The sequence below is a fragment of the Mytilus edulis genome, chromosome 2, assembly GCF_963676685.1.
Source record: "Mytilus edulis chromosome 2, xbMytEdul2.2, whole genome shotgun sequence".
Classification (NCBI taxonomy): domain Eukaryota; kingdom Metazoa; phylum Mollusca; class Bivalvia; order Mytilida; family Mytilidae; genus Mytilus; species Mytilus edulis.
The window spans coordinates 66,271,899-66,285,541 of record NC_092345.1 but is presented as its reverse complement, the minus strand read 5'-3'; the positions used below and the strand labels follow the sequence as shown (position 1 = coordinate 66,285,541).

Below are 13,643 nucleotides of genomic sequence, written 5' to 3'. Positions count from 1 at the left end.
CTACGGAGTAATATCGTTTTGTTTGACGAGTATGATCAAGAGGGGAAAACATATATAAAAAGTCAACAGTAAATTGATTCTTTAAGTTTTATGGATTTTTGTGTCGCTACTTTACTGTTTGAACACGAATTAAAATATCTTATGCACTCAAATGGTTATAAAATGCCAATTTATCAGCTCATATATACGTGTAGATGATAAACACATATGCATATCACTCAATACTTAAAATGTCTCAAAATATAAAACATCAAAAAGAAATAAGACTTATCGATCGATATTGAAACATGTTATTATACTTCACATTACAATTTCAGATTTTGATTGGCTTATTTAGATGTAATACCACCAAATCATGGTACGTCACATCCGGTAGGTCTAAACAAATATTCCCTTGAATTTGACAGTTGTAGGTAATTAATCCTACATTTTATTGCAGTAAAAACATTTCTGTGTCATAAACATATGTCTTGGGTATTTCAAAACACCATTATTTTTTATTTGGGATTTCTATAGAAAATTTTGTAATCATGGTGACTAAACCTTGTACACCGATAAAATAAGGGGAGACATTTGATTGGTTAACTTCCAATGATGGTTTTTTTCTTATATGCAATGAAATGTTATGTGAATTTTTTTCTATAGTACTAACTATTTCATTATTTGAAACAAAGATAAATTCTGCACATTTTTTTTGAAAAGTTCAAATTTAACAAAGACTAATAGGGGAAAATCAATGGTGGTATTACACCTTATACGAGGGCTGAGCGGGAGACAATGTTTTTAAATGTCACCCTCATGTATAAACCAATAACAAAATAATAAATCGACAATTTAAAGGACAATGAATTAAACAAACACTAAATAATTAATTACAATGCTCAAGTTCTACGTTTTCTCTCAAATTTTTTTTTCACATAATCTCAAAATATAAAAACCTTCTGTTGATTTTTCTAAATATCTGTAAAACTGTTAGTTACGTCATGGTAAAATACTTAAAATTTTATATTTAAAAAACAAAAGTAAGAGACAATAATGATAGGACATTCAGTGCAATAAAATAAACACATAGCCGAGAGGTGATGGAGCAGATTGGTACCCATAGTGTTCTGTTTTATCATTACTACTAAATTAATAAACTATACTGGTCAACCTAAATTCTTTTGAAAATCTGAAACCTGATTTTTGTATTAATGTTCAAAACTTGATTTTTCTGATGAAGTTCTAAAAATCGACGCGTTTTAAAAGTTTTTGTCAATCATGGCTTACAAATTTTGTAACGTATCAACAACCAACCATTTTGTATCATAATATTATTATTTACTGGAAAAAAAACCATGTTGAAATGTTTTAGAAAAAAGCCATAGATTTTGGTACTTTTGATTTAAACAGACTTGCGCGAAGATAACATCAAAAACCAGTGGCGTATCCAGAAATTTTCATAAGTTGGGGCCCACTGACTGACCTAAGAGGGGGCCCGCTCCAGTCACGCTTCAATGATTCCCTATATAAGCAACCAAATTTTTTCCCAAAAAGGGGGGGGGCCGGGCCCCTTGGGCCCCCTCTAAATCCGCCTCTGAAAACGTCTTTTTAAAGCTATAATTCCAATACAACAAAACCTTGACCTGAATGATCGCTTCATTTTTTTTTTATTATTAAAATTACAAGGGTGTGTTGTTAATCAGAAAACTATTAATGATATTTGGGAAGGTTAGGTAGCACTCGGTAACATAGAATCATTGAAAGTCACATTGAAATACCGTAGTTGTTTATCTGGGACATAATATAGTCACTATACAGCGAAGAAGTTATAGGTATTTATTATATAACCTTGCATGATAACTTTAATCACTTATCATATTATAATTCTTGTATCTCCAAGATATTTTTCAATAATAATTTTAAAGGCCAAATTCATTTTATTTTGATTATTCCGATTTTTTCCCTCTCAAATGTAATTCGAATACTAAAATTCAGAAATCATGTTTATTTTATTTTATTTTTAGCTATATGGTTTTGAATGTTTTAAATGCTTTCTTTAATTTGCGAAGAGCTGCAAGGAATCAAAAGAGACTGATTTTACAAGCAACGGAAAATATTAAAGAAGAAACCCACATATAGTGCAATACTCGACATAAACATGCGTGTAAAAAGACAGCTAATAGAGACAATACATGATTAAAAAAAAGCAAAAGCAAAAAAAAAAAAAAAAAAGTGAACGTGTAAACAAAACGAAAAACTCGCATATCGTTAATTGTAAACAAAAATATGATAAGCTCTTTACAAACGTCTAACTTAAAATTTCCTTTGCCTGTCCTATAATGGGTATATATACGCTTCCAAACAAAGTAACACGAAGATTCATAAGCCAAGTCCGCCATGGCTGACTGGCGTTTACTTTTCTCTGCTGTACTGACAATTTTGTCCCCAATCCGGGGGCAAGAGAATGGGGTGGGCAATTGTCATGTTCCTAGTAGCGAAAATACTACTTTGTACGACTTTCGACTAAAAAATGTTCATATGAATGAGACCATTAATTTTTCCGACTATCGAGGAAAAGTGGTAATGTTGGTTAACGTGGCTACCTACTGAGGGCATACGTACCAGTACCATGGAATGAATGCACTACAATCAAACAACAAGGACTTTCAGATGATTGGAGTTCCTTGTAACCAGTTTCACTATGTAAGTTTAATAATTATTTATTCACACTTCCAAATGTCCTTTAATATGAAACACTTAATAAACTCTTATTACTGCGAACAATTTGCTATATTATTTTCTTTCCAACTTAAAATAAAACTTTTAAAAGAGATTTAAAAATGATAAAAAAAACTTTATCGCAACTTCTCTTAACATATTGTGTATGGCTCTCTCCTAATATTATTAGTTACATAGTGTGCTAGTGACCTAATACGGTATATATGGGGTCAGTAAATTCCATATGGGGTGTCGCTCTCACCCCATATGGAATTTACTGACCCCATATATACCGTATTAGTGTGCTAGTGACCTAATACGGTATATATGGGGTCAGTAAATTCCATATGGGGTGCCGCTCTTACCCCATATGGAATTTACTGACGACATATATACCGTATTATGTCACTAGCACACTATGTAACGAATTTATCTTACCGACTATCTTAACGTGTAAAATTTAGACTAGTGACCTATCAAAATGAGCAAGTCTTCAATACACTGAGTTAGCATTAACATGATTAAGAAACTACTTCCTTGCATCCTACAAAAACAGATAACAACAATGACAACTTGTTAGATTTAAATGTGTTTTATGAATTTATTTCACTTTATCATCACTTTCTTCGTCTGTTGAAACCATTAAGATTTTTCTCAGTACTGTTTTGTTTTTCTAAAGGGACGTAACACCACTACTACCGTATATGAAATAAGCCCCGCCTCCCAACTAACCTAATATTAAATATACACGGTTTCCACGAGGACGCTTTCAACCAATCAAATTCCTAGAAATGTATAGGAGGTAAGATAAAGTATCATACCAGCATTTTTACATGGTATCTGCTGTCTATTCATTTACACATCAAATTTGTCAGCGTCGCAAATTTATTATTATTTTTTTAAGTCCGTATGCTTTGAGATACATGTATACACAAATTAAAATAAATATGCATTAATTATCCAAATGGTAAATAAATACAAATATGCTTCATTGTAATGTTTGGACAATTATATTTAATTTATTTGATAGTACGTGGAATTCTACCTACATGTATATGGATTATAGACATTAACTGTTTAGAATCAGTTGTATTTGTACAAATGTACAAGGCTAAGTAACAGGTGTAATGCGAGTTTCAATGAGCTAGTACCACTGTTTCGAGCCGAGTACACTTATACAGCTAATATATAAAGACACTAAAAAGTTATTATCTCAAATCAAATCTTAAACGCGGACCTCTAAGAGGACTCCAAATTGAACCGTGACGTTAACAGTAATTTGACATAACCGTTCGCTCGTAACAGAAGCAGGATATTACAACAGGGGTTTTCGTCGTTCCTGTTATATTTAGAATTCGGGTGAAAAGTCACTGGATACTGATGAAACAAACATAAGTTTAGCTTTACGATGTTTTATATACAACTTCTTCAATAGTGCAATACATTAATTACAATAACAGTTCAACGGTAAATATTCCGAAAAGACAAAACAAATGGTAATTCCAATAAATGTTCTATACTAAACACAATGAATGTCACTGTAAATGCACGGCGTCCGTACAGCTTGACCGCTGGTATCCAACTGCTCATTTACATTTGTCACGTAATGCTATAAACGAATAATACAATTAAAAACATATATACGATAACAAGAAATAGACAATGCTAGGATTAAAATGAATTAACTTCTTAACATGTAAGCTGACAATTTTGAGAACAATAGTATCTTGCTTTTTGATGAAATGTTGCTTATTGATGAAGTTTGAATGTCCACGAAATAAAACAAAGCGGAAAATATCGCTGTCACAATATCAGGAATATATAATGTACGCTAAGTGTTATCTGCACACCTGTATCATGTATTAGTAGAAAGGTCGATTGCAAAATAGATAAAATATTGATGATGTGATATATTAAATTGACAATGAGACAACCATCCTCCAAATACCAAATGACGTAGATTATTTGAAGATTATATGTATATCCTTGTTTTTGTGAGCGTCAATAAATGCTATCAATTTGTAGTGATATTAAGATGATAACACAATATTGACTGTTGTACCCCTATTTTTGACATTTTTACTCTTTGAGTATGTTTGTTTTGTTCATGCATCGTTGACAATGTAATGTAATTTGATGCGACTGTCATACAAGTGAGAGGTTTAGCTAGCTATAAAACCAGGTTCAATCCACCATTTTCTACATTAGAAAATGCCTGTACCAAGTCAGGAATATGACAGTTGTTATCCATTCGTTTGATGTGTTTGGACTTTTGATTTTGCCTTTTGATTTTTGATTTTCCTTTTTGAATTTTCCTCGGAGTTCAGTATTTTTGTGTTTTTACTTTTTAATAACTCTCTCCCTCAGTGTTGTTCTTTCGTATTTGTTTAATATGTGTAATGTTTTTATCTCACGTTGCCATTGTGGGCCATTTCATTCGGAATAGTATATTCTATTCTATTCTATGCTTGTGTTAAAGGAAAGTTGCATTTTTTTTTATTCATAAACCAATTATCCCAAAAAGATGCAAGATTACATTTTTCATGATAGTAATACCTTTTTTTGTTACAGCAAGAACCTGGCGCAAACTCAACAGAAATCATGAATGGAATTACTCATGTCCGTCCCGGATTTGGGTTTGTTCCCAATTTTCCATTAACAGAAAAGATAGAGGTCAATGGGCAAAATCAAGACCCTCTTTTCACGTACTTAAAGGTAATTTATATTATCTCTTATTATCTGAGACAACGTGGGGCCAAATGACATACAAATATATAAAGTAAGAAATATTTTATTTGGCAAAAGTACAAAATTGTACGGCCACGGCTTGACAAAGAATGGGACTGCCGAGAAACATAATTGGCAAGTCCCTAGTATATATAATTAAACCTTATAGTCCATTCCTTATTCCTTATTTCTACATTATTGTCCATTCCTTATTCCTTATTTCCACATTATTGTCCATTCCTTATTCCTTATTTCCACATTATTCTTATTCCTTATTTCCACCTTATTGTTATTCCTTATAATGTCATTTCCTTATATATCAATATAATATCCTTATTAACATTATTGCTTCCAAAATATATCGGATGCTGGCCCTGGGAAACAGAAGCTCAGCGGATACATAATTCCATTATAAGAAGCATAATATATTTGTAGATGTTGTGTCGCTATTTTCGCCATTAAATGGTCGGAGTCTTTGTCTGAAGCCGTGACGAAGGATTGGGATTACAATGGTCGGAGTCTTTGTCTGAAGCCGTGACGAAGGATTGGGATTACAATCGGAATAAGCTACCAGTCATTTCAACCTGAAAAATAGAACAAAAACAGCAGAAAAACGAACAACATGATATAACATAATATAACATTTAACACATGTATATTAACTACATTTTAGGAGTATGTCTTTTATCTAAGTGGTGGGTGGGTGGGTAACTTTTGAAACAAACATTAGTTAATTCATACGGAACCCAATTTTTTGCGTCTTCCCTCTGCTGTATCGTACGTGGTAAAGAAAGAATGATGACGTCACAGTTATCAAGGTTAAAATAATTAACGTGACTCATAATACATAACAAGTTCCACCACGTGTTCAAAGCGGGACAACTCCCAAAACGTAAGCCCACTTTCCTCCGATAACCGGATTTATTCTTCATAGGAATAAATCTTATTAATAAAGATATTCTCAAATGTATACACATTTCGAGATGTTCAATTGAAGGACTTGCATGCTTATCATAATGGTGATAAAACTCAGGGAACTGAAAGATGCTGTTAACTCTGTGCATTTATAGACGTCTCGGAACCATATAACTACATACGGGTATTACGGGTGTTAATTCAAATACCATAGTAAAAAAAATATGCTATAAATCTTTAAAACAACTGAAAAAAGTTTGGATTCCACTGAATCGTTGTCTATCACTGAATACATGAATGCGGAGGATTTGTTATTTCTAGATTTAGAAATAGCGTATAGTGTCTTTGAATAATAACGAAAAACAGCAAACTCAAATTGGTATACAAGTTTATACATGTACACGTATAGTACTTTGAATAATATCACAAGATTCGTTTTTGATGCGTGCGAAGTATAATTCAGACAAGCTCATGATTGTGTTTTATATATCAATATATAATTCGAACTCTTAAAAAATGTTCTATTATATTGTATTGTATTGCATTGTATTTAAAATGTATAATTGTTTGTTTGTATTGCTTGGCCCTTATGGGTGTAATTTTGCAATACAGATTATTATAATTATTAACTGTCAATATTATTTACTTCTTCAAGTTAGTCATGTGTTTCTGTATTAGGAAATGGTATATATATAATTTGATCTCTGTAAGTTACAATATAAAAGATAAAAAAAACAAAGTTTATTTTGTGTGATTCAAGCTACATGTTTAGTAAATTTTTAATTTATTTCAGAAATATTGTGAGCCAACTTCCTATAAAATGTTTGGCATGAATTGGAGCCCAATAGACTCTAGAGACGTAAGATGGAATTTTGAGAAATTTTTGATTGGGCGAGACGGCAAGCCTGTAAAAAGATATTATATTTTGGTAGATCCAACAGAACCTCGAGTTCAAGATGATATTACAGCAGAATTAAAAAAAAGTCGACACGACGGACCGGTAGATATACCGGTAGTCGGATAAATGTTCATATAAACTATTTTCTTATTCATACATTTCATATCATAACAAATTTTCATATTGATTGATTTATGTTATAGTTGTATCTAATTTCAAAGGCTTTATGAAACTGTATTCTTAAACAGTGATGACTGTAGAATATAGTTGATAACATGATAAAATATAGGTAGATTGTGCATTCTTTTCCTATATCATTCGTGCTTTCTTAGCGAATTAGATACAAGTATGACTTTACGATGAATAAAAGATCTGAAAGACATGATTTGATTATTTAAAACAAAAAAAGCACCGCGAAATGCTAAATTGAGGTTAAAAACGTGCAATGATTTGACACATTTCACAAACACTCACAATGATATGACAAAAGGCGTCTACCATATTGATATGACACAACAGTACCATTGACAATGGTATAACACAAGACTAACTGTCAATGATATGACACAATATATAAAAAAGATGTGGTATGATTGTCAATGAGACAACCTTACACAAGAGACAAACATGACACAGAAATTAACAACTATAGGTAACAGTATGGCCTTCAACAATAAGCAAAGTCCAAACCACATAGTCATCTATAAAAAGGTCCCGAAATGACAATGTAAAACAATTCAAACGAGAAAACTAACGGCCTTATTTATGTTAAAAAAATAAACGAAAAACAAATATGTTACACAGAAACAAACGACAACCACTGAATTACAGGCTCCTGACTTGGGACAGGCACAAACATACATAATGTTAAACAAGTTAGCGGGATCCCAACCTTACCCTTAACCTGGGAAAGTGGTATAACAGTACTTCACAGAGGGACAAAAATTCAACGGGACGAGGCCGGGTACTTGTACATCCCGACAACAAAAAAACACTAGGTACAGATCTGAGAGTACTCGTAGTTAGTTAACTGGCAGCTAATTCAAAGCCACTAACAACTAATAAATCAAAAAATGTATCTAATACTAAATAATCAATTCGTACACATCTAACATCCAATGGATTTAATGTAAAGAAGTCATAAACAGTCAGAGAAAAGCACAAGATTTAACGTAATACTTATAAATACATTATTAATTATGACAAAAGATAAAAATGAATTTAATACGAAAACAAAAGTATATAGTCACAAAACTTTGTGAAAAGCGAATTTAGTGCTACAATTTTAGTACACACACTTTTTTGTCCTTAGGTCCACTCGATTTCATTACATATATCGATTCAGGATAAGTTTTCCCCATATTTAAATTAATATTGCACCGTTTTTGGTTAGTCGCAAAAAAAGTTGCTTATGATGTTAGTGTTTTTTAGGCTTCATAAAGGGCAGCACGAAATAATTTATTGTACTATAATTGAATCTTTGACAAAAATTGAAAAATATTTTGTTTTATTGGTTTATTTCTAATAACAGTATGATAGTTTAATATTGTATTAGTATTTTCTGTATTGAGTTTATGCCATATTTGGTGTTTTTATTACGTTTTAGGACATTGTAAACTATCCTAAGACACCTATTTGTATATCCTAACTTTAGGATCAAATTTAGGACATATCTTATTTTATGCGACTTTCGTTAACCTGACTTAGGACAAAGACGTGTCATAAGACCATCCTTAGACATGTCCTAGTCCTAGGACAGCTTCGTTGACACGGCCCCTGACTTAGGACTAAGACGTGTCCTAAGACCATCCTAAGACCTGTCTTAGTCCGAGGACAGCTTCGTTGACAGCTTCGTTGACACGGTCCCAGATATGTTTTCTCTCAGTCGATTTATGACTTTTGAACAGCGGTATACTACTATTGCCTTTATTTTATGTTACGGTAAATAAGTGAAGGTGTGAATTAGTCGTATTACTAAAAATTATGAATTACATGTAACTCCTGATGCACTTAGTTGACACAAATAGAATTATTCCTGAAACTGCCCAGTTATAACCAGTGATTACCCATTTTTAAAATAAATGTTACACCTAACTACTAACTGTTAAAACAATATTGTAATATGAAAAAGTTATCCTTCTAATATGTACCTTGACATTTAACTGTCTCAAACATATTTGTAGAAAATGGCTGATGAAAAAGATATTTACAGAGGAGTTTTTTTTTTCCAATTGTATAATGAAAACTGTGATAGAGTCTTTAAGCCAAAGGAGAAGCTGCACAATGTAATCAGCAAATAAAGCATTTTGTTTGAAAATAAAACTATAAAAAAGAGATGAATACAATAAAACCTTTGAAGTGGAAACCTCATTTCGTGTGATGTTGATATCACTAGCCCAAAGTGACACTGTAAAAGATCTTTATCCGTATGAGGTGCATAGCTTACAATATGAACGCGAATGCAACAAATTCTCTGTATATAATCAGACGGATTCAGTATTACAGTTCTGTTACGACATGTGTATCCGTTTAGAATGCTTCAACGGGACAAAACTAGTTGATGTACTAAAATTGCAGCACGAATATTGCATTTAAGAAAGTTGTGTGACTATTTACTTTTGTTTTTGTATTAAATTCATTTTTATATTTTATCATATTTAATAACGTATTCATTAGAATTCACGTTAAACTCTAACTTTTATTTGCGTGAATTGTTTACCATAAAAGAGTCATCCTCCCTCTCTTTACATATAGATACTAAAATACAACATAGAAACCTTTCATTTTTTTTTCAATTAAATAGGTGTTTGGATGGTCCTAGGACATCGTAGTTAGGACTGTCCTAATACAACTTTGCTTTACATCTTAAGACGTGTCTCAGATACGTCCTAAGACCAACCTAAACAATGTCCTAAATTTGGTCCTAAAGTTAGGATATATAAATAGGTGTCTTAGGCTAGTCCTAAAAGTTACGATGTTCTTAAACGAAATAAAAACAACAAATATGGCATCAATGTATTAATAAAAATACTAATACATTTGATATTTAGAATACTTTCAGATATAAAAAAAAGAAAAGAGTTCATAGTATTTAGTTTGAGCTTTTGAAATAATAAGCATATTACAAGACATTTGTGTGGGTGTGCTAGAACTTACTTGATGTACATATCTAAATACATTGAGACATTGCCGACTAGTCATTTGGTGAAATGCTTTACTTTAAACTAAAATTGCATTTCTGTACACAAGTCTATATGAAATGGACATCAATAGTAAATCTCCAAAAAGTATGTTTGACGATGTCATATCGTTACGCTCATACATTTATATAGAATAAATGGGGCTGTCCTTTTTGCTTAAAAAATACTGTCATCATGACTAACATTTTTTTGCGCCTAATCAAACGGTGCAATGTTTATTTAAATGTGGGCAAAAATGACTCTCTTTGACGTAATCTTATTCAATACATGCAATAAAATCGAGTGGGCCCAAAGACAACAAGTTACATACTAACATTACAGTCCGGAATGCGGTTCGATAAAATTGCTCCCCTTGTTTATTTCGCTCTCCTGTCAAATCATGTAATTTCGCTACCTCCAATGGTAGACGCTACAACGATGGGTGTCGTCAAGAAAGGTACGATTAAAGGAATCAGCTAGGAATTAGACGATCACCATTGGTATAGGTGAGTTGTTTAATAGTTGTTGCTTTGGGATAAATGCATGTTTTCGATTTATTCATAATCAGGAATAGCTAGAAAGGAAAGAAACGTGTTGCTACGTGAACCCGGAAAGGCCGGAACGAATTTAAAAAAAAAATCTGGAGACAATCGTTCTGAGTGTGCCACCTACACATTCAAACGTGTACACAAGCACAGTATTCCCTATCTATGTGATGTGTTTTCATAATCATGTGATATAGGGCAAAAAAAGGTAGCAGCTTTTTGTATCTTGTTGTTAAGCATTTCCAGGGGAGATAATGTTATTTTTCACGGTGTGTTCGATAGGTTTGTTACATTGTAACATTATATAATACACACTCATAAAGTGGATTAAAATAGCCTCCCACACTCAATTAACTGAATTTCAATTATTCTTTTTACCGTAGTGCTATTACATAAGACTTCGGAGGTTCATATCACTTATATTCAACGTTTTTATATCGGATTTTTTTTCACTATTGATGTTGAACGGTTCAAAGTAATAAAAAAAAATCCGATAAAACCGTTGAATGTAAATGATATGAATCTCAGAAGTCTTATACACAGTGTAGATACTATTCTGTACGCTATCCGGAAGTCGCGATTTTCGAAGCGAGAACTTTTTGGATAGTATGTGAACTTCGATGGATATACTGAATTTAACGGGAAGTGGATCATCTGTACATTGCTGAATGATTAATTCAGCTGACATCGATATTCTCAAATGGTTTAGAATTAAATTTAGCACATTCATTATTCGTATCTCTGTCTTAATCAATAGATTTTCAAGTGCATCACTGAGGACAATCAGTCTGTGAACCTAAAAACAATCTTTTTACCCTCTTAGTGTACAAATTAACGTAAATACCAGACTTAATTAACTAAATGAAATATATTTCAAGTGGTGGTAAAAGTTTCAACCAGATCTTTGAAGCCAGAAATAAGAAAATAACACTTGTTTGAATTTCTCACTGTACGATCAGTCTCGCTTGTATATTTTGAAACTGTATGATCAGTCGTTATTTCACTGTATTCTAGTAGTGATTTCAAAGTTATTTACGATACATTTAAAAGATGTCATTTTTCTAAATAACACAAATATATTTCAATAAATTCACATCCTGAAAACTTATATGAAACATGTTTAGCTTAATAGGGTGTACTCGACTTACTACATTCAGTATAAGGATGTGAAATGTTGTTAAAATCTTTATATTTCACTGTATTCTAGTAGTGATTTCAAAGTTATTTACGATACAGTTAGAAGGTGTCATTTTTCGAAATAACACAAATATATTTCAATAAATTAACATCCTGAAAAAAACTTATATGAAACATTGAAGGCCGTACTTTAACCTATAATGGTTTAATTTTTAAATTGTTATTTGGATGGAGAGTTGTCTCATTGGCACTCACACCATATCTTGCTATATCTATTAGCTTAATAGGGTGTACTCGACTTACTACATTCAGTATAAGGATGTTTAAATGTTGTTAAAACAAGAGGAAGGTTTGTTGTATGTATAAGTTTCAGAATTGTCCTCCGTTATACTTAAAATTGTACAAACGCACAGATTTAATTGTAATACAAAAATGCATGTGTTTACACACATTCGAGGCCGTACTGTAGCCTATAATTGATCACAGTTACTTCACTTTGTTTTGGGAGTAGAGCTATTTCTGTGACACCCAATTGTACAACACTGCGGGGGTTTATAATGATAATGAAGGCCGTCTTTCCGTTCGTTCGTTGGACAGTTATACTATGTTTGGCCGGTTTTGTAAGTATATCTCCTCATTTACCACTCAATATACAATGGGGTTTCCAGCCATTTTTAAATGGAGAGAGGGTCCAATCCAGGAGAAAAGGGGATTCCAAATATATGTTCCCATACAAATGCATTGATAGTTAAAAAGGATTTCAATCCGCCGGATCGCCTTTTTTTTTATCCGTCACTGATATGACTTAATTAATCTTTCCCGGATTCCTTATCATAAATTATAATGACTGTATTGTGCACCGTCTATTTCGAATTAAAGTAAACATCTTTTATGGGGGTTCTTTGTATAAGATACGGACTATGCATTATATGGGGCACCTATCAGGTTTTTCCAACACCACCTCCTAAACCAATTATAAAAGTTCTGAACTGAATTGTTCCATTTTTAATCAATTAATGCAAATATGCACCTTCTATTTCTATTTTTTGATGAAAATATTTTTCATGTTTTTATATCTCAAATACGGACTTTGCCATAGTTTTATATTGGGCGTATCTATTTTATATCCACAAATTCCTTCAGACACTTAACTTTGTGAATCTTTTTTAGATTCGTTATCATTTAATTCAATTGTGCACCTCTTATTTTCATTTTTTTTTTAGAAAACTCACCGTTTTCCCCTTCCGTGATAAGGGCTTTTCCACTACCTTATTGGGTGGTACCCATTCACTATACGCAACTTTCCTAAACTTACCGTATATTAATAAAACTTTCTCAGATTCTTTATCAAATGATGCCACTCTGCACCTATATTTTAGTTGGTTTTTTTTTTTTTTTTTTGGGGGGGGGGTATTTTTTCCAAAACATGGACTTCAGAAGCGGCGGGAGAATACTTTCGTTAATTCTTTTCTCAATACCTCAAGTTTTTAAACAAATCACTGCATGTTGTATTGAGTTGTAAATACTTAAATTTACATATAT

At 32.2% G+C, this 13,643-nt stretch overlaps 1 protein-coding gene across 1 annotated transcript; it reads left to right on the top strand.

Moving 5' to 3' along the window:
- The first annotated feature begins 1,659 nt into the window (after positions 1-1,659).
- Positions 1,660-7,620, top strand: LOC139512710 (glutathione peroxidase-like). Its single transcript, XM_071300570.1, has 3 exons — positions 1,660-2,685; positions 5,272-5,415; positions 7,136-7,620. The coding sequence occupies exons 1-3, from the start codon at positions 2,617-2,619 to the stop codon at positions 7,364-7,366; spliced, it is 444 nt and encodes a 147-aa protein (XP_071156671.1). The 5' UTR covers positions 1,660-2,616; the 3' UTR covers positions 7,367-7,620.
- The last annotated feature ends 6,023 nt before the right edge of the window (positions 7,621-13,643 follow it).